Below are 21,343 nucleotides of genomic sequence, written 5' to 3'. Positions count from 1 at the left end.
CTCTCCCCAAGCCCTGCCCTCCTCAGGCTCCACTGCCAGATCTCCAGGAATATCCCAACCTAGAGTTGGCAAAACCACTGGAAACTGTAAATTCTCTACCACTCGTTTCCTTTAGGGGGCGCGCGTGCTTTCCCAGAAATTCTCTGGCGAGCACGAAAAAGGCGTTCTAGCCTGCAACTTCCCTCTTTTTCTTTGCCCCTGTGTATTATCTACTTCCGGCTTGAAGGGGAGGCCCTTTTGGTGGCTGCTGGCGACGCCGGGAAGATGGTGAGTGGGTCGAATCCGGTGCCATCCGCCTCGGGGGTTGAGGGGCGGAGGACGCGGATTCCTCTCAAGAATGAGGCCCGAGGTGGACGACGTGGCCACAGGTTTCTGGTTGGATCGGTGCCGGGGTTGGTGACAAAGGGCCTGTGGAGACAGACTAGGCCCGAGCGGAGGAGAAAGGCCCTTTCCTGCTTCTGAATGCCAAGCCTTAGGCCTCGTTTTCGCTCATGGGGCAAGTTGGTGCCTGGCCTGTAACAACCTCAGACCTTTGCTGGGGAGTCGCATGTCTGTTAAGGTTAGGATTGCCAACCTCCAGGTGAGGCCTGGCGATCTCTTGGAATTGCAACTGATTTCCAGCCTACAGAAATAATTTCCGCTGGAGAAAATGGCTTCTTTGGAAGGTGAACTCTGTGGCATTATACTCAACTGAGGTCCTTTTCCTCCTCAAACACTGCCATCCCCAGGCTCCATTCCCAAATCTCCAGGAATGTCCCAACCTGGAGCTGGCAACCCTAGTTAAGGTTGGTAGCATTATAAACGCCTGTATGTAGAGTTCGGCTGTAACACCGAATGAGATCTGAGAGGTCGCTAGTTCGAATTTCATCCCAGTTTACAAGTTCAGTAGGTGGCCCTAGACATGCTGTGCTTTCTTGGCACCCCCAATCTGCACTATGGGAATAGTATTCTAACTTGCCAGGCTGTTTTAAGGTCTTTTGCAGTGATACCTGATGCATGTTGAATGTGCTGTGTAAAATATTATGATGAACTTAGGAGGTGACTACACTTTGGCATACTGTATGCTGTTCTGTCACTGCATCTAAACACCAAATATTGTCAAGCAGGAAAAGGGCAGCCCAAACAATCAAGGGCATGGGGCATTTCTGCTGTGTGGAAGGGCTAGAGAGTTTAGGGCTTTTTGATGAGAAAGAGATTAGGGGTAGGAGAGGAATGTGCAGAAATGTGCATTGTATGCAGAGATGGAACTTCTTTCTTCTCCCATAATACTAGAACATGATGTCACCCACTGATGGTAGATTTTGGCCTGTCAAAAGAAAACACGTGTGGGATTTATTGTCAGAGGAAGCAGCGATGACCAGGAGCTTAGACTGGTTTGAAAGGAGGCTGGAGAAATTCATGGAGCAGAAGTTAATGGTTGGTTATTAGTACGGATGCCAAGTGATCCCTTTGAGTGAACATTCTCCTGCTCAAGTCACCTTCCTCCAGCCCTTGCCTCTGGGGCTGGCAGGAGAAACAGTGGAGAGAGGGACGTGACGTCACTCTTTATTATCGTGTCACTCTGTGTGTTGACTTCACATCTAGATGAAAGCCTGGATATGATGTCAGCTAACGTCATGTCGAGATTTTTGGCAGGATGTGATGTCTGCACAGCATCCCACCTACCTCTTGCCCCATCCCAAAGCTTGCCAGGCAAGCGACTTGGCATCCTTAGTTAGACATGATGGCTAGAGAGGATATAGGCAGAGGGGTTTAGTTATTGAACACCAGTTGTTGGGAGGGGGTGCCTTCACACACTGCTTGTGGGCTTCCTTTTCGCATCTGGCTGGCCGTTGCGCGCTGGACTGGATGGTCCTCGATCTGATCCAGCATGGTGATCTTAAACTCACGAATGCACACTTTTGTGTACAGAACAGTTCCCTGCACATAGAAAATTAGCATGCCGAGAAGACTGCTGGAAATCTTACCTTTGACACATTAGTTTTCTGGATTTTTTTTTTAATGGAGGACTATTCTATATTGTCAGTCTCCACCTGCAGTTTATACACCCAGACACATTCGTCACTGAGAATTAGTTCCCACTGGGGCTGGATTAGGCACGTTTCCTTTCTTCTTGGATGTGATGCATTTTAGAAAGGACCTCCTAGCACCAATGCATGATACACAATTGGTTTCAGGTTAAGATGTTTCTGTTCCATGCCAGCAAGGCCAGCGACTGTGAGCCTTGCCACCTTTTCCAGGTAGAGCTTTGAAACCCCTGGGTGGACTCTAGTGCTTTACCTACCTAAGGTTGCATGTGGTCTTCCTGTGCTATTACTTCCAGCATGCCTCCAGCCTGCTTACTTTCCACTTAATCCTCAGATGTCGTTCTACTAGAACAATTTCTTCTGGCTGTCTAGAACACTGTGGGAATGTTCTGGCCTGCTGAGGCCTGTATTTTTAAAAAAGAATTTCATGCAGCTCTAACTCTTGGTGGATATTCAGTAATCTTTCTCAGGCTGTTACACATTTATTGCTAGATTTTGATGTGTTGTATAGTATTAGAATTCCACACAGGTATATGGGCATTCGTGGTCAGTGATGGCTAAAGTACTCAATATGAAGAGCAGACTTTCCTCTTACTGCCCGCCCCCCTTCCCCCACCATTAAGTGCTACAGTTTACTTGTACTCCTAACACAGGCAATTTGAGGAAAGAGGTATTTGGGGACAACATGGAAGGAATCTCTCCCTATCCCTGAAGAAGCAATCTTACTCCAATATGCATAAAGGCAGCTGTTTGTCTGCATAACCCCATTGTTTGCTGTATTTCTTCCCTGTGCTTGGAAGGTGATAAGAGTATTAGGAACTGGCTTTTTATAACTAGAGGGCAGCATAGTGGGAGCATGTAGGAATTTCTTGCATATAGGAAACCAGCTTGGTGGGAGAGAGAGTTAGGAGAGCCACTGTGGTGTAGTGGTTGGACTAAGATCTGGGAGTCTCAGGTTTGAATCTCCATTCTGCCGTGGAAGCTTATCAGGTGATGTTGGGCCAGCAGCATTCAGCCTAACCCCACCTCACAATGTTGTAGAGAGGATAAAATGGAGGAGAGGAGAACGGTGTAAGCCGCTTTGGGTCCCCATTGGGGAGAAAAGTGGGGTATAAATGAAGTACATAGAGTATTTTCCTTTGACCCCTTATTTATCTAGAACATTTCTGAATGTAGGAAGAAACGTGTAATTTCTGCCAGAGGTACTACAGTCCAGAAAATTTGTATAGCACTTTAGAAAGTTCAGAGTGCTTTATATACACGGTTTCAGTAAAGCCTACAGCACAAGTGTGAAGTAGGTCACTGTGCCTATCCCAGTACAGTGTGTGATGCCGAAAGAGAGTGGCTTGTCTAACGGCACATTGTGATTCCATGGCCAAAGTAAAGTTTGAACTGAGGTCTTGTGAATTGCAGTTCAGTCTCTAATTCACTGTGCTGACTGGGGAAAACTTATGTTTTACTCTACGAAGCAGAGGTATTCAGTGCTTCATGGTTTGTAGACTGAAAGATGCAACCTCAGTTTTGTAGAGGGAGGGATCCGATTTCCAAAGAACTAAGGTGTAGGTTGTCTTTGTCCATTTTTGTCTGCTGGGCCTAGAAAACATGATTGCTGCTCTAAAGCTGGCAACCTTTCTTGCTAGGTGAACGTCCCAAAAACCCGCAGGACTTACTGCAAGAAGTGTGGCAAGCACCAGCCCCACAAAGTGACTCAGTACAAGAAGGGCAAAGAATCTCTGTATGCTCAAGGTAAGTTGCAGAACTAAGTAAGTGCTGGGCACTTGCAGGGATTTACAATCCCTGTAAATCACAAAGACGCCTTCCCCTCCCGCAAGACAACAAAAACTGCTAAGTGGCTGGGTTAATTCTTGAAGACGTGTATGACTATCTGAAAAACGTTTAATCAATTTCTTTGATTAAATGAAATAAGCCAGGCATCATAGAATCATAGAGTTGGAAGGGGCCATACAGACCATCTAGTCCAACCCCCTGCCCAGTGCAGGATCAGCCTAAAGCATCTCTGACAAGTATTCATCCAGCCTCTTCTTGAAAACTGCCAGTGAAGGGGAGCTCACCACCTCCCTAGGCAGCTGATTCCACTTTTGAACTACTCTGACAGTGAAAAAGTTTTTCCTAATATCCAGCCGGTACCTTTGTGCATGTAGTTTTAGCCCATTGCTTCTCGTCCTACCCGCTGCTGCCAACTGGAACAGCTCTTTGCCCTCCTCCAAATGACAGCCTTTCAAATATTTAAAGAGAGCAATCATGTCCCCCCTCAACCTCCTCTTCTCCAAAGGTTAAACAGTTTGGATATCTCACCCTTCTAGGATTCTGTAAGCACTCAAGGGATTGGGCATGCTGATTTGTGTGACCCCCGTGCCCAAATACTTTTTTTCCCTTTAACGGATTTTTATGACTCTGTCCTGAGTATATTCAGGTGGGATGTGTGTATCTTATAGCAATTTACTATGCTTTTTTTTTTTTTGCATTCTTGGAAAGTCCAAGTATGCCAAGATCCCATTTTATCTGTAGGTAGCCTTACTTTGGGGCCAGCCGTTTTACTCTTTGTCTAGTGATATGGAGACTATAACGTATTCACTTCATGCCCTTTGCTTGATCTCTGTTTCTCAGCTCAAGGATGTAATTTCTTCCTTTTAGGAAAGAGGCGATATGATCGCAAACAGAGTGGTTATGGTGGCCAAACAAAGCCTATCTTCCGCAAGAAGGTAAGCCTGGCTGAAGGGCTGTGGAAACTTAGTGCAATTTGGGGCTGTGTGCAAGTGTCTGTTGGCATTGTTCAAGTAGGACATCTGTAGTGAGGACATGCTGCTGAGAGATGCAAGTCAAACCATGCAGAGCTTCATCCTTTGTGGGGACTCCTAAGAGCCTTGCTGGATCAGGGAAAGTCATCCCATACAGCATCTTGTTTCCCCACAGTGGCTGGCCAGCTAAGAGCCATCCCTTGCTGTTGCCCTTCTGCAACTGGTATTCAGCGGCATGCTGTCTCTGGATGTTTCTCCTAGACATAATTACTTCTCAGATCATTTGCCTAGTCTTGTTTTAAAGCCTTCTAAGCTACCAGCCCTCACTACACCTTGCGGCAGTGAATTTTGTAAGTTAATTACACATTTGTGGAGTAGTAGTAAACTATGGTAGTCAAGACACAGGCAGTGTAATTATAGACCCAGGTTGCAAGACACCTTTCAGAACTTCTATTGAGCAACTTCCCGTCTCTCTCTCTTTCACTGTTTGCATCAATATTCACAACTCTGGTTTCTGCTCCTGTTCTTGCAGAGCCTAGCATTGTGAACAGGAGGGGCAAAAATGTTGCAGGTTGGCCTGTGCTTTGCATGCATGTGGATGGCATCCTTTACCTCTTCCAGGCAAAGACCACAAAGAAGATAGTGCTGAGGCTGGAGTGTGTGGAGCCCAACTGCAGGTCGAAGAGGATGCTGGCCATTAAGAGGTGCAAGCACTTCGAGCTGGGAGGAGACAAGAAGAGAAAGGTAGGCCCCTGTCATGGATAGAGGGAGAGCTAACTAGGTGATGATTTAAGCCATGTTTTAGATGTTGCTAGTTTAAATTCCTCCACCTGTCTTCCCAGCTATGTGTGACTGCACCCCTTTTCTAGGGTTCTCAGGTTAAAAATGACTTCTCATTGACAGTGGCACATGCTCACAGTGTGTGTTTTCTCTTTTTCAGGGCCAGGTCATCCAGTTCTAGACATTCACCTTGTTCTTTGGTACAGACTCCATTAAAATCCTATGGAAACACACCTGCCTGTTGCAGATTGATTTTGTGCTTGCTGTTGAGGGATGCTTATCAGATATGAGAGCTCCCCTTATCCGCTTCTATAACCATTCTTTGTAACTGCTTCAAAACAACTTTTAGATTGAAATCCCTCTATTCTTCTCTTCCTGTTTCTTGGGAGGACGATTGCTTTAATTGACAGTAATGGGCAAATTACTTTAGGTTTTAGAGAGAGTAATTGCAATCCATAACCGCAACTCAAGAGAAGCAGGGCTCCTACAGCAGTAACCAAGACTTCTACATTAGAAAATGACCAGTTTTTTCTTGCATTGCTCATACATGACTAACAATATAGTTACATCAATCTAGATGTGGAAAAGGGTGGGAGAAGGACCCCGGGTATATTTGGATGTTAAATGCTACCTCATACCAGTCCATGTTACTTAAATGGAGAGGGCAGATTGAAGCAGAGACCTCTTAATGCTGCAGTGTTGAGCAATGATTACTCGCCTGGAGGATTGTCCATAGTATTTAAGTCAATTGATACCCTTTTTCCTGACGGATAGCACTGGAAAGTACTAGGGCAGGCCACCATTGTATTAGAACAAGTCAGTTGAGTAAATGGATTAGGATTTAAAGGGCATTCATCACTTACAGTGGGTCTTTATTCAGTATATATCACATACATCTCTTCTTCCCTTTTCTGAGGAGACTATACTAGCAGAATTAAGCTCTTCATAGATTCAAATTTGTTGCAGAAGCCTCCAACATGGTATCCACCCCCTTTCACACCTGGATATGCACTTGAAAAACCCCAAAAGAACAGCTAGTATGTTTGCACAGCATTTATTTTGGTGCATTTACATCAGTAAGATCTGTATTCATCATACACAAAATGACTGCATGTTTACACATTTAGTTAACATGAATTAGAAACATAATTCTTCCACTTTTTAAGACACTAATAAAACTTTGGCATCCAGCTCTTGCAAGAGGCTCAGGCACTTGGCTTGATTTCTTCAACAGGGCAATAGCAGCAACTGCAATGCAACAGTTTAAGAACCCTTTCAGTCAGGGGAACTCATTGTTTTATTTTCACTGCCAGCAGTTAGGAGGTGGGGGGGGGATGAATATCCCAAACAAAATACACGAAGGAAAGGAATTTGAGCCTTTCAGAGGCTCAAGTTTTTTTTAAAGGCTATGCTAATGAGATCAGTGCATCTGGTAGGGATTTGTGATAAGAGGGTTGTGTGACCTCAAGGAGGAAAAAACTGCCAACAAGATGGCAGAGAAAGGTAAAAATACAAACAGAATCTGTAAAGCAAATCTAGAAACCTAATGTCATTCTGCCTACCTCTTCACTAACATAGAGGTAAGTTTTAGGCACAAGTGGAGACAATTCCGCTTAGTACTCAGTTTATTTTTCAATTTGTGCAGCTATTCCAACACTACGCTAGCTGCTTATTCAAAGAAAGTTTTTCTGTAATTGAATGCCAAGACCAAAAACACCATACTTAAAACCTAACTGAGCTTAGGCTAACCAGATGGTAGAGAAATACCCACCCAAGTGAATAACTATACCAAGTGAGTCTTCATTTGTAGAGTCTCAAGACAGAAATACAGGTTCTGGGGTCCAGGTTGCCAGGCCTGGTGGGAGCAGCAAAACAGAATCCCTTATTCAGGTCTAGCAATTAAGACCTGGAGCAATTAAGTAAGTTTCACATCATCTGTGGTTGAAATGAGTACTCGCAGGACCTGTTTTACCAAAAAGTTGATAATAGTCCAAACCTTACTGAATTGCAAGCAGGGTATAGATACTCTGCCTATAAGAATCCAGATAGTGCACAGTCAGCCTATATCCTTTTAATCCTTGGGAGGAGCACTTGGCACTTTATTTAAAAATTTCACAAGAAGCTTCTTGTGCTGTAGGTTGTGTATTTTAAACAAGTTGGAGCTTAACTCCAATACTCACTGTTCTCTGCTTTATGTAACTGCTTAAAACAGATTTTGAGTAGCATCCACTGCCTCTACCATGGTGTCTTGTGTTCTTCCCATGAAAGGGGGGGGCGGTTAGCAGAGGAAAAAAACATCTTGGGCCTCAAAGATCTGCCATTCCTGTACATCTCCCCAAATGTTTAGCAGTTACAAGGTTTAAGGGAAAGTGGTTTCCACCTTCTGAGATTTAGGGAGGTCAACTGCAGTTCTGCTGGAAGCTTAAATGAAGAAAGGTTCCTGCTGAAGTGACATGTTACAAGACACCCAGGGAGTGGCTGCCACTGACATCCCGTTTTTCCTCAATCACCACAATCTTCAGCAGGACAGTTCCTGTTGGGTTCACCACTACTTTCAAGAACGAGACCCAATTATGGAGCCCCAAATGTCTGCTGGTGGGAAGGATCTGCTGAATAGAACAAGCCGGGTTGCAAGCCAAACCATTCCCAAGGAAGGTGAGAGAGAAGCTGTAAGCTTGGGGCCCGCCAATCTCCTGCCGGTTCATTATGGCTATGGCATAGGCGCCGTCTGAAAGAGGCCGCTCCCACAATTCAAAGCCCCTGCTGTCCTGCAGAGAAGACACGATAGATCCATGAGTAGGAGTATTACCACCACTGTACGCAGCCTTCATATACAATGAGTGCTCTTCTATCAACGTGAACCGCAGGACTAGTCACGCGGTGCTGGATCTAGCAAAATACAAGTTCCAAATCTGCTGGGCTCTTTATTGCTTCGCCACCATACCTTGCAGGCACTTCACAGAATCTGTACAGGAGAACAATAGCTTGCCCCAAGCAGCTGCCTAATACATTTAAGCCTTGAGTGGGATTAGAACTCAGGGCCTTCACACCCCATATCAGAATTTTAAAGACAAGAACTTGCCATTGTTCCTTATGCATAACATTTTATTTAAAATATTTTCTAGCCTCTTTTCTACTTTGCATGAACTCAAGGCGGCTTACAATATTTTAAAAATCATAAAATGAGTCAAAGATAAAAGCACAGTTTAAGACTGCCAGTAAACAAAGAAACAATGTTAATTTTTAAAAAACCTAAATAAAAGAATCTTCTGCTGCCTTACGAAGATTGGCAGTGAGGGGCCCGTGCATACCTCTCTGGGGATGCTGTTCCGTAATTGTGAGACTGTCATTGAAAGACCCTCTTTCATACCCACCATCAGTACCCTCACTGTATTATTATTATTATCATCACTGTACCCTGAGATCTTAATTCCTGGGCAAGAACTTATGGGAGACGACAGTCCTGCAGACACCAGCAAGCCGTGTAGGGCTTTCAAGGTCAAAGCGAACACCTTGAATTGTGCTTAGGAGTGGATGGGTTGCCAGTGCAATTGCTGTCATACCAGGCTCACATGTTCATAGCTTTCCCCAACCAGCGATCTAGATGCCCCATTCTGCATTGGGTGCAGCTTGCAAACAACTCTTCAAGGGTAGCACAAGGGTAGCAACAGCCCAGTCCAGATGTAACCAAGGCATGGATCACTGTGGCTAGATTTGACTGAGTCAGAACAGGCACAGCTGATACACCAGGGGAAGCTGGGCAAAAGCATTCTACAGCCACCTGATTTTCTCAAGTGACTGCTGAGTCGAGCAGCAGTCCCACGTTGTAAACCTGCCTTTTCAAGGGAATTATAATAACCCCATCCAAGACAGGAAAGTTCCTGGTCTGCCTTTCTACTAACCCAGAGAACCTCTGGTCTTGTCAGGATTCATCTTGGCACACAACAGGAAACGGGTTCTTCTAATCAATTACAAGTATTACTATTTCCATTTTGGCTCAATTAAAAAGGCTAGGAGCCATGAGCTGGATAGCCTAGGTAAGCCCAATCTTGTCAGCTTTCAGAAGCTAAGCAGGGTTGGCCTTGGTTAGTAACTGGATGGGAGACCTCCAGTGAAGACCAGGGTGGCAGAGGCAGGCAATGGCAAACCACTTCTGTTAGTCTCTTGCCATGAAAACTCTAGCAGGGGTCGTCACAGCTATCACTGGAGGGCCCTCTCTGCCACCATAAAGGCTAGGAACATCAAGATGGGAGCATGGGCATGCAAGGGAAAGCTCCGTCATCCCCCCTTTTTTTGGTCTATGCAAAACTTCTAAGGTACGTCCTCCGCCCTGCCCATTCAATAACCAGTCTTACCTTAGTGATTCGATACCCCTGCTTGCCCAGTGGATCCTGATTAATGGCTATCACTTCCTTGTTTTGGAGCAGGGCCTTGGATGCTGGGCTAATGTGGCGCAAGTCATTGGACATCAGGAGCGGAGCTGCCATCATGGCCCAGAGTGCCATCTGTGTTATTTGCTGATCCCAACTCAGTCCAAAGTTTCCAATCACCAGCTAAGAGAGGAGAGGTGGAAAGACAAGAGGGGGGGGCGGGTTCAGGTTTACAAAACAGAACTAAGTTGGAACTCAATCCAGCTCTTGAGCATCAACAGCTGCCAGTCCAATGCCCATGAAAAATGGGTAGCTGTGGCTGTAAGTTGCCACTGGTCCAATCATGACGCTTCCATTAAACTAGTTGCTGACCTCTGGGCTCTATAATGCTTTCAGGGCCACAATCCAACACAGTTAGGTACCCTTTTGCATACTCATTTCAGTGGGCTTCAGCATGCCTAAGTCTATATTGGATTGCAGCCTGTGCCATTTCTTTTATCATCATGCTTTAATGGAGCCATGCGTCTTTTGCACAGGAACAGAATCTAGAACGAATCCTCTCACCATGTCTGGGTCATTCCAGCCCCCTGGTCCAGCAATGGCAGTGAGGTTGTCCTGATAAAAAGAGGTCATGTCCAGAATGTTCTTGATGCTTTTCCAGGCATCGTAGATGTCGGCAAAGTTCCTCCAGTAATTACAGTACTGTTTTATCTCAGTGTAGTTGGGCTGCCAAAGGGGGGGGGGGTGGACGGAAGAGAGAAAATGGTTGAACTTGTAGAAACTATCGCTTGAATAGAACAGGCTGGTTGGATTTTAGGGTGCAGCTAGGGAGAACCCCAGGACCCAAGACTATTATAGATACCTACTTATCAATGTTTTTCCTGAGTGCTCCATTATGTTTCATCAAACATTCAGAAATCCTTTACAACCACTCAACAAGGTGCCTGTCCATCTGACTCTTATCCCACCCTTCCTCTAAGGAGTTTAGGGCAGTATACACTATTCTCCTCTCTCATTTTATCCTTGCAACAATCCTGTGAGGCATATTAGCCTAAGAGACAGTGACTTGTGTAAGGTTATCAGTGAATTTCAAAGCTCAGTGGGAATTCGAATCCGAGTCTTCCTAGCCCAGCATTCTAAGCGCTACACCACGCTAGTTCTTGAGACAGATTAGCATTATCAAACCCCAGTGTTTGGGATGTCAGGCTCCACCTTCTCAGGTAGAAGGCTGAAACTGAGACACAGTTTATCTAGGGTTCTCCCACAAATTAATATGCTGAGATAAGAGTTGAAGCACAGCCTTGCTGGCTCATAGCTTGTTCTCTTAACTATTACATCATCAAAATTAAGAGCAGATGGAGGCCTGCCAGCAAACCTGGGCCCTAAACTGGAGCCCCTGCTTGATAGATTCCAAGAGGAGGTGCTCCACTATTTGTCCCTAAAGGAACTGGAAATTTTGCCCTGTACCTTGGATTTCGGCTTATTCGCTGCTTCCAAGTTCATCTCAAATCAATCATGCAGCCTGTGTAGTCTAGTGGTCAGAGTGTGGGATTGGGAGCTGGGAGACCCAGCTTCAAATCCCCATTCTGCCATGGAAACTTGCTAGGTGACCTTCGGCCAGTCACACACTCTCTTTAACCTGCCTCACAGGGTTGCTAGGAGGATAAAACAAAGGAGACGAGAACAATGTAAGCCCCTTGGTGTCTCCTTGGGGAAGCAAATTAAGTAAATAAATAAAAGCAGGCTCATTATCCTAATCTATTTATTCCCCCTTGTTAGCCTCCACATTATACAAAAAAAATTCATCCATTCCAGATGTGGGAGGCATAGGAGCAGCTGGCCCCCACTGCAAAATGAGGCCCCAGTCTTACAACAGGGGCTGACATTCTGATCAATGGATTTAAGGTCCAGAAAGTCAAAGAGATCCCCCACCAGTGCAAACACAACTCTGATGTGACAACATAGTTTCACTTTCTCCTTCCATTCCCCACTCCTCCCCTCAGTGTGAAGATATGGAAAGAGAGATAAGGAGATCCAACTGGCTATCCCTCCCCAAAAATCTTCCAAAGCACCATGACCTTTTAACAGACAGCCATTCCATCATAGACAGTTAAAGAGTTTTTCACTTGAAAAGTGGCTAATAATGTTCAGTACTGGCTACTGTCCTGTGAAAAGACAGAGGAGTGTGACCCAGTGAGAGACCCCTTGCTTCCCCCATCAATCTGTCCCAATGCAGCCTTACTCCTGCAGCATGGCTTTGAAAACCAGATCTTAATGGTCAGGAAGTTTGGCTATCTATGCTGTGATTGTTTTCTCAATAGGTGGATTCACAAATGCAACATCATACAGTGGGGATCTTTGGCCAGGTGTGGTGTACAGATGCCTTCCCAGATCAGGCCTGCCTACAACATGTTTCCTCCATGGTAAGGTGCTTTTCAGAGCAGGGAGGAAAACCACTCAAGTTGCAAGATGGCCCTCCTTACCTTTTGCATGGGTTTCTGGTAGAGCGGCCACTCACAGGAATACACAATGCTTCTGCCGGTTTTATTCAAAGCCCGGGACATGGTCTTATAACCTGGCAGTAAATGGTAAACATTCAGCTCTCTCAGGACCCTTAGAATTAAACATTGAAATGCTGCAAGAAGACAACATTCAGACCTTCCTGTGCCAGTTACAGGAAATGGGGGCTTTTTTGGTATTAAATCTGGCTCAAAATGTCTCAGGTAGAAGTCTTTCCCATCACCTACTATCTGATCCTTTTAACTGGAGGTGCCAAGGACTGAACCTGGGACCTTTTGCATGGCAAGCAAATGCTCTACCAGTGAGCAATGGCCGCTCCCCATAAGTGCTCACACGTCAGCAGGACACACCCTGTACAGATACTCAGTTTGCAGCATCATGTTTCATGCTACCCCTTCCTTGATTAGATCTGAATTTATATTCATTCTCCTCTGCTCCTCACAACTCTGAATGGATTGTGACCATGGTTTCCAACTGGCCTCTCTTTCTAACATGCCTTTCAGTTGCTTGAAATGTTTTTGGTATAAATGTATCTTGCTGTGGATGTAGATTTCATGTCTCTGATGAAGTGAGCTCTGACTCACAAAAGCTGCTCCTGGAATAAATTGTTAGCCTTTAAGGTGCACTTCCGTTTAAATTTTGCTGTAACAGACTAACTCCACCCCTCTGGAATTACAGGCAATAAAGTGCTCTGTGGGGGAAAAGGCCTTCGGATCAAAGCCAAGAAGGAAACTGCCAATTGTCTATCTCTCCCGTACTAAGAGCCAAGCTACAAGTGATGCCTGACACAGGTTGGACACTTGTCAGCTTCCCTCAAGTTTTGATGGGAAATGTAGGCGTCCTGGTTTTACAGCTTGGCTCTCCATTACAGCTGCAAGACCAGGATGCCTACATTTCCCATCAGAAGTTGAGGGAAGCTGGCAAGTGTCCAACCTGTGTCAGGCGTCACTTGTAGCTTGGAAGTTTACTACAGACTGGGGTCAGAGGAGTCAAAAACCTCAGCTCCTATTTCTAGACATATCAGCCAGGTGAAGGCCTCCAGGACTGAAACAGACATTCCGCTCAAGGCCTCAGCATTGTGACCTCACAGATCTAGCCCAGGCCCTGCACACACCTTCTGCCAGCAGCTCCAGCGTGCCGTAGTAACAGCCGTCGAACTTCAGCAGATCCACTCCCCAGCTGGCAAAGGTTGCTGCATCCAGTTCATAGTAGCCATAGCTGCCAGGGAAACCAGCGCAGGTTTTGTTCCCAACATCTGCATAAATGCCCAGCTTCAGCCCCTTGGAGTGGACCTGAATCGCAAATGGTAACAAGCAAACACAGCGGGATCAAAAGAACGAACAGCTTGGAGTTTCTTTAGGAGGGAAGATCAGAAGCGCCTGAAAAATAGTCCACCCAAGATAACAAAAGACAAGGAGGAGAGCTGGATAGCTTGGGGTACCTGTGGGGGGATCGATCTGTGGTTATCAGCTATCACAGTTAAATGATATTCAGTAGCAGTATACCTCTGAATACTAGACAGTAGGGGACAGATAACAGAGAAGTATTATTTCCTTGATGCTCTGGTTCCAGCCTTCCAGGAGCCAGTGTAGTGTAGCAGTTAAGAGTATCGCATTAGGATCCAGGAGATCCGGGTTCAAATCCTTACTCTGCCATGGAAGTTGGCTGGGTGACCTTGGGCTCTTTACATCCTCTCAACCTAACCTACCTCACAGAGTTGTTGTGAGGATCAATGGAGGAGAGGAGAATGAAGTGAGCCGCTTTGGATCCCCACTGGGGAAAAAATAAGGATATAAATCAAATAAATTATCTGGCTGGTCTCTGTTGGTAACAAGAACACTGAACTAGATGGATCTTTGGTCCAATCCAAGGCAGTAATTCTTAGCCATTCTTCTGGATAGCTGCCCCTACTGGAGGAGGCCTGGCTGCTTTCAATCCTACAATTCTACGAGCCTGCATTTAAGAGAGAAGACCGGCTAAGAAACCAGAGCAAGTCAGGAGAGCTCTCCTGCCCTTCCCCAAAAGGGAATGAGGTGTCAACAGCAACTCTTCCTGCATAATTGCTCAGAACTGGAGAAAAACTATTAGCATGGATTCACTCACATAGTCTGCTAATTTGCCAATCCCACTGGGGAAACGTTTGGGGTCTGGCTGGAGCCGGCCCTGCTTGTCACGGTTCGGAGCCATCCAACAGTCATCGATGCACAGGTACTGGTATCCCACGTCTCGCCAGCCTTCAGACACCATCAGATCAGCCATCTGCATGAATAATTTTTCACTAAGGAGAACAGAACATGAGGGTTATGAGAAACCAAAGAGAACTGGAAAGGGGGAAAAGGATAACACCGAGATTTGTCATTCGGTGCTGAAACGCTGCATAAGATCTAAAGAGCCATGGCTAAGAATTTGGGGGGGATAATCGTGGAGCTGACTTGGAGCTTGTTCCTATCAAGATAAATCTTATATGCCCTGACATACATGGCACATGCTTCAGACCTCAGAAGCTTAGTAGATTGGCCCTGGTTAGTACTTAGATGGGAGACCATCAAGGAAGTCCAGGGTTGCTATACACAGGCAGGCAATGACAAACCACCTCCAAGCATATCTTACCTTAAAAATCCTAGAGGATCGCCGTAAGTCAGCTGTAATTTAATCACACTTTACACATGCGTGTGCACACACACCCTATATATGAATAGCCACATTCCCCCAGCATTAGATTTGCCTTGTTTATGGTGAAAGTGTTGTTTTCTACTGGCAAAACAACCCACCCCCTCCAAGGAACCTTCGAGGTGAGTGACTCCCAGCATATGTGAAGAGCAGCACATCAGAAGAAAATACAGGGGTCAAGTTACAAACTAAAATGAAAATATTCCAAATAAGTATTTACTATGAGTGTACACAAGGTTATAGTTAAACATTCTCCATATACAGACGATGTTACAGTCCCATGACTGACACAAAGACAGACCAGACGCGTTTCGGCCCTCAGGCTTGCTTTCCGATATCTTTGGGTGTGTTTCATCAATCTGCAGTTATAGCGAAGTGGCCACCAAGCCTCAGAATACTATATCAAACGAAGACCATTGTGCGAGTGCCGTCTACAGCCTGCTGCAACAATTTGAATTATATCACACAATACAAGACACAAGAGCGTTGGGAGCCTTTTCATATTGGTTTCTAAATGTGTAGGTGTGTTTGTTTAACATAAATAATACACAGTTGACAACTGAGGAAGGCCTGAGGGACAAAACGCGTCTGTTCTGTCTTTGTGTTGGTCATTGGACTGGCATTATCTATATATGGAAAATGTTTTAGTTACTTTTAACATATGCATGTATCCTGTAATTTAGGCCCTGTGTTTTTAACTTGTTTTTAAATATAACATTGTGTACGCTCGTAATAAATACTTATTTGGAATATTTTTATTTTAGTTTGAAACTTGACACCTGTATTGTCCCCAGCATATTTAGGTTGAGTCTGTGGGGTTTCCCCACCCCCACCCCCTTATCTTTTTTATTGTGAGCAGCACATCACACCTTCTTGCTTGGCATGGAAGTTCCATTGCTCTACCACAAAACAGGGAAAGTTAAGCTTGGGTGGGCTCATGTTACCACTAGGATAAGAGAAGGGAAGCCGGCAGCATTCTGGACCCTCTCCTGTAATACAGCAATCGTGTAAAAAGAGAATTTGGAGAGTGGCGCTTCTGAATACAAGCTTTCCCACTAGTGCCATCGTATTCCCCGGTACCTGCTCTCAAAGAATCTTTTAGGGCCAGGCATTACACAGGTAGAATAGTTTCATTGACTGCCACTTCATTTCAACACGGGTGCATCAAAAGCAAAAATCACTGATGTCTCAGATGGTTGCTTCTAAAACAGCCTTCTTTTAGTCCCTTACTCCACATCCCACCTCCACCCCAAACAGATCTATGTACACCTGCCCAAGTACAACCCGTGCCTGCCTTTTTGTTTGCCAACATACCAACATCTTCCTAGGCTGATGCTGAAGCTGGTTTTGGCATTCTGGCTAAAATAAAAATAATGTTCCCTCCCCCTGTCTTAACACTACAGACAGAATTAACTCTTACACACTTCACCAACCGCCTGGAAACTCCCTTCTTGCCACAGGAGATCACACTAAAGTTAACACTGCTAAGATCAAGACTCCAGATCGACTAAGTGCTGCAAATCCTACTCAGGGTTTTTTTATTTTTTCTGACAAAACACTCAGACAGCCTGTTGTAGTGGTTTTGGAACGGGGGAAACCCAGGTTCAAATCCCCTCTGCCAGGTGTCCTTGGGCCAGTCACACACTCTCAGCCTAACCTACCTCACAGAGTTGTTATGAGCAGGGGTCATTTCGTAGAAAAAGAGCTAGAGGAACTCATTAGCATAACTCATTAGCACAACTGATTAGCATATGCCATGCCCCTTGACATCACCAGAAGTGTGTAATTAGCATAACTAATCTGCATATGCCGCACCCCCCTGACATCACCTATCCTGGCTGTTTTGAACCCAATCCTGGCCATTCAGGGCCCAAATTGGGCCCAAAATGGCAAAAAAGGGGCGGAAAATGGCCGAAAAGGGGCCCAAAATGGTCAGGATTGGGCCGCTGCTGAGTGGGAGAGTGACCCACCACCCATCAGAGGCCCGATCCGGGCCGTTTCGTCCCCAATCCAGGCTGAAACAGGGCCAAAGTGGCTGAGAGTCAGGTGGGCAGAGCCACCTGACATGTGACCTCTTTAGGGAACTGCCGAAACTGCATTCCTGCGTGTTCCCCCTCAAAATGAGCCCTGGTTATGAGGATAAAATGCAGCAAAGGAGAACAGCGTAGGCTGCTTTGGTTCCCCGGGGGTGAGAAAGAAGAAGAATGTGACATTGAGTCACAACCAACTCATGGCAATGGTTGTTGTGGGTTTTCCGGGCTCTGAGAGATCTCTGTCTTTTGGTGCTACACCTCTGAAGATGCCAGCCACAGTTGCTGGCGAAACGTCAGGAACTACAATGCCAAGACCACGGCAATACAGCCCGGAAAACCCACAACAACCATCGTTCTCCGGCCGTGAAAGCCTTCGACAATACAACTCATGGCAACCTCAACCATGGGATGTTCAAGGCAAGAGAGAAGCAGTGGTGGTTTGCCATTGACTTCCTCCACATAACTACCCCACTTTTCCTTGGTGGTCTCCCATCCAAGTACTAACCGTGGCTGACCCTGCTTAAAGGCAGGGTATAAATGAAGTAAACCAATAAACACATTCCAGACTCCACAGTGACAAGCTTTGAAAACTTCCAAAAACCCACTTCAAACATTGGCGTATCCACATTAGTCCTCATCCCCCACTCAAGTGAAGCTTAAATATGTCCAACTCTCTTCTTTGCCTTCCTAGCCTCTCGCTTTGCCTCCCCACCCCCGCTCCCCCACAGTCAAAATTTAAATTGTAAGCTCCTTGGGGGCTTTTTTTTCTTCTGCAAGATACTGACGGCATTATATAAGTGGTTAAATTCCATCCTGGGACACAGAAAGTTCAGCCAGTTGCTGGAACCATAAAGCCAGCTGTATGTATGAGTGACAAAGATTTTTACGGGAAAATCTACATTCCCCAACCAAGTCAGCCCAGACAGTCAGACCCAAAACCAACAGCAGCCCGTACATGGGCTTTCTCTGTGGTGGCCCCTACCCTATGGAACGGCCTGCCTGAGGAGGTCAGGAGACCCCCCATGCTCCTGACTTTCCGCAAACAATGCAAAACTGAATTATTCAAAAAGGCCTTTTTCTCAGCTAAGAGGGCAGTATTGTAGGAAAGGGGTCCCAGATGTTTCGCTAATGAGTTAGGAACCATAGACTTCACCATTATGTTGCCTTACATATTATCTGTTGTTTTAAATATGTATTTCTATATAGTACCTATGCTTCATGTTGTTTAATGTAAGTCCTAGAATTAATTATGTTCTGTCTCAGCAATTCTTCAACCCCATTTTGGATCCTTGCTAATACTATGTCTTTGTAAACTTGTATTCATTTACCCTATGATATGTTTATGGAAATGTTCTTGCCACTGCATGGAAATGCCTGCCCTTGTCCTTGCCACTGATTGTACTAATCTCACATTATGTAATCTGCCTTGAGTCTCAGTGAAAAAGGTGGAATATAAATGACATAAATAAATAAATAAACAAACAAAATAAACCACCCTACCCGGAAACAAAAAGGAAACTGGAATGCAAATAATGCCTGACTTGCACAGTCTAAGCAGGTTATGCGATTCTTATCTGGGATGATTCCAGATCAGACATGTCACTAAGGCCCAGGGTGGAAGAGAACCTCGATCCTCCATTGCCCGGATTCCCAGGAATTTCATTCAGGTGCTTAAGAATCAAGACACATTTTCCTTCCTTCCAGCAAAGGGATACGTTTCCTCAAACTTTGATGCTTGTTTCTAAACTTTGATTCTGATATATCGGACTTCGAATCTATTTTCCCAGCTAAATACTTCCACCTCAGCACACAAGGGTAGCTCTGGATGCCTGGATCCAGCGAGCATGAAAGATGTCTGTAGCACCCTACAAATGTTCACAGTCACTAACAGATCAATCAGAGATTGCATGTTTACATTTCCTGGCCATAAAAACAACTTCCTATTTTGAAGGTTCAGAGTATGAGACTCAAAGACATCAGGTATCGGAAGAAGGGAGCACTGAAGCTCAAAAGCTTGTTGCCTGAAAATCTTTTTGGTCTCCAAGGTGCCACTGGACTCAAAACCTTGAAAAGTGCAAAGGCATGTACGCCTACAAAATGAGCATAATCAATAAATGGCATCTTCATGCCCAGAAAAGCATCCTCTCTTTATTTTTGCCCGTGTCAGAAACTGCTTGTAACCAGAGGACAGTGGTTAACAGATCTCTATGTCACTCCTCCAGAAGGATAGAGCCTGCCCATTTTTAAAACAGAGATACCACAGCACATAACTGCAGCACAGTAGGCCAGAATTTAGTATTTCTCAGCATAAAGGTGGAAATTACAGGAAAACCTATACTGCATGATCTTCTACCTACCACTGAATCATCATGTGAGCTCCTTGGAAAGAGGAACTGGGTACAATGAGGAAGAAAGCAGGGGGGGGGGAATATTGAACCGTAGTTTGTGACCCAATGACTCAGATACAGCAGCCCTCAGAAATCTTTTTAAAAGAGTCTTGTAGCATTTTAGATTCATTGTGGCAAAAGTTTTCAGCAGATGCATAAATGTTCTCTGCTGCTGACAGGTATTGTTAAACATATAAACATGATAGCCCAGGCAAGCTCAATCGTCTCAGTTCTTGGTAGATAAGCAGGGTTGGCCTTGGTTAGTAATTGGATGGGAGACCTCCAAAGAAGACCAAGGTTGCAGAGGCAGGCAAAGGCAAACCATGTCTATTAGTCTCTTGCCTTGAAAACCCAGTCAGGGTCACTATAAGTAAGCTATGACTTGACAGCACAATCCATCATTAATACAGAGACAGAAAAATAGTATGTTTTTAGTCAAAGTGCCATGAAATGCATGAAACCCAGTTTGTGACAGGTCTTCATACAAAATGTGTGGCGTAGATGCGCGGAGTGAGCATGGTGTCATGGTTAGTGTCAGACTAGGATCTGGGAGACCCAGGTTCAAATCCCTGCTCTGCCATAGAAGTGTGCTGGGGGACTTTGGGCCAGTAATATTCTCTCAGCCTAGCCTATCTCACATGGCTGTTATGAGGACAGAAGGATGCACGTTACTTTGGACATAAGCACAGTGATCAGCAAGATCATCTTCCTAGCTTTATGCTAATAATAACAAGAACAACAATAGTGTGCTTATAAACTGCTGTTCTAGACAATCAGTGCCCAGCTCAGAGCGGTGAACAACGTCAGCCTTATTACTGTCTCCGCAATGGAGCTGGGGCTGAGAGAAGTGATTTACCCAAGGCCACCAGCTGAGCCCAAGACAGTCTAACCAGCAGAGTGCTGACTTGCACTCCAACCACCTATACTACAGCAGCTCATTCTACTAATTTAAACTTCCCTAGCAGGAGAAAAGAAAAAAAATCCTGATTTCAGCTGAGAGCCCCTATATAAGTTAAAAGTTAATGTTAAACTTTATACACTTCCTTGTGAGGGAAATCCACCCGTTGGTAAAGCTAACACAGTCCTGCTAAATTTTAACTGGCTGTGACTCTCCAGCTGCAGTCCTAAGGACGCTTGCCTGGGAGTAAGCCCCACTGAATAACATGGGACTTACTTGTCAGTAGACATAATTGGAATTGCTCTCTTTAAGGATTCGGGCAGGGGTGTATCCCCACCTGAGAACCTTTCCCGAGTGTATTTTTATCCCAGCCCTTCTCCAAGGAGCACAATTCTCCTTTCCCCATTTTACAACCCCGTGAGGTGTGACTAGCCCAAGGTCCCCGAGTGAATTCTACAGCTGGGAAGAGATTTCAACAGAGGCATCAAATATGCTAACCGCTGTACCACATTAGAGAGCGTACCCTACCACTGACCTATACCGCCCGTATCTACAAATACAAGAGTGCCCCTGAGCATACGCGGAGTGCTGAACATTTACAAGAGTGCTGAACATTTACAAAGCCTCCGGCCCGTTCCCAGCACAGGCCCCGCCGCCTGCCTACCTGATGCACTGGCGGGGCTCTTGGGCGCAGTCGGTCTGGCAGAGGAAGCGCTCCCAGTGCAGCCACCCCATGGGCGGCGTCCGCGCCAGCCCGTTCTCCAGTGCTCCGGCCGGGCAGGCCAACTCCAGCGCTACCGCGAGCAGCGCTGTCAGCCCCACTCGGCTCGGGGCCCCTCTCCGGTTGCCCCTCACAGCCATTCCTGGCTCTCCTTCCCTGCAGTACAATTCAGGCAGAC

The 21,343-nt window shown here is 45.6% G+C and overlaps 2 protein-coding genes across 2 annotated transcripts; one reads left to right on the top strand and one right to left on the bottom strand.

Moving 5' to 3' along the window:
• Positions 1–159: 159 nt before the first annotated feature.
• On the top strand, positions 160–5,799 carry RPL36A (ribosomal protein L36a). Its single transcript, XM_054996387.1, has 5 exons — positions 160–267; positions 3,668–3,773; positions 4,683–4,750; positions 5,408–5,530; positions 5,727–5,799. The coding sequence occupies exons 1-5, from the start codon at positions 265–267 to the stop codon at positions 5,745–5,747; spliced, it is 321 nt and encodes a 106-aa protein (XP_054852362.1). The 5' UTR covers positions 160–264; the 3' UTR covers positions 5,748–5,799.
• An 805-nt stretch (positions 5,800–6,604) lies between these two features.
• GLA (galactosidase alpha) lies at positions 6,605–21,329 on the bottom strand. The gene is made up of 7 exons (XM_054996386.1): positions 21,109–21,329; positions 14,560–14,734; positions 13,571–13,748; positions 12,420–12,511; positions 10,501–10,662; positions 9,922–10,119; positions 6,605–8,334 (listed from the first exon to the last, which is right to left on the bottom strand). Exons 1-7 carry the CDS (start codon positions 21,303–21,305, stop codon positions 8,023–8,025), a joined length of 1,314 nt encoding a protein of 437 aa, XP_054852361.1. The 5' UTR covers positions 21,306–21,329; the 3' UTR covers positions 6,605–8,022.
• Between the last annotated feature and the right edge of the window lie 14 nt (positions 21,330–21,343).

The sequence above is a fragment of the Eublepharis macularius genome, chromosome 13 (genome assembly GCF_028583425.1).
Source record: "Eublepharis macularius isolate TG4126 chromosome 13, MPM_Emac_v1.0, whole genome shotgun sequence".
Lineage (NCBI taxonomy): Eukaryota > Metazoa > Chordata > Lepidosauria > Squamata > Eublepharidae > Eublepharis > Eublepharis macularius.
The sequence above is the reverse complement of the archived record's forward strand: the minus strand, read 5'-3'. Positions and strand labels throughout refer to the sequence as shown.

Excerpts from the sequence above, each read along its gene's own strand:
- GLA (XM_054996386.1), bottom strand. The coding sequence starts at position 21,305 with ATGGCTGTGAGGGGCAACCGGAGAGGGGCCCCGAGCCGAGTGGGGCTG. Across the intron at positions 14,735-21,108 it reads GAGCCCCGCCAGTGCATCAG|TGAAAAATTATTCATGCAGA; the intron begins GTAGGCAGGCGG and ends TGTTCTCCTTAG. Across the intron at positions 8,335-9,921 it reads AGGGGTATCGAATCACTAAG|GACAGCAGGGGCTTTGAATT; the intron begins GTAAGACTGGTT and ends TCTTCTCTGCAG.
- RPL36A (XM_054996387.1), top strand. Across the intron at positions 3,774-4,682 it reads AGAATCTCTGTATGCTCAAG|GAAAGAGGCGATATGATCGC; the intron begins GTAAGTTGCAGA and ends TCTTCCTTTTAG. Across the intron at positions 5,531-5,726 it reads GAGGAGACAAGAAGAGAAAG|GGCCAGGTCATCCAGTTCTA; the intron begins GTAGGCCCCTGT and ends TCTCTTTTTCAG.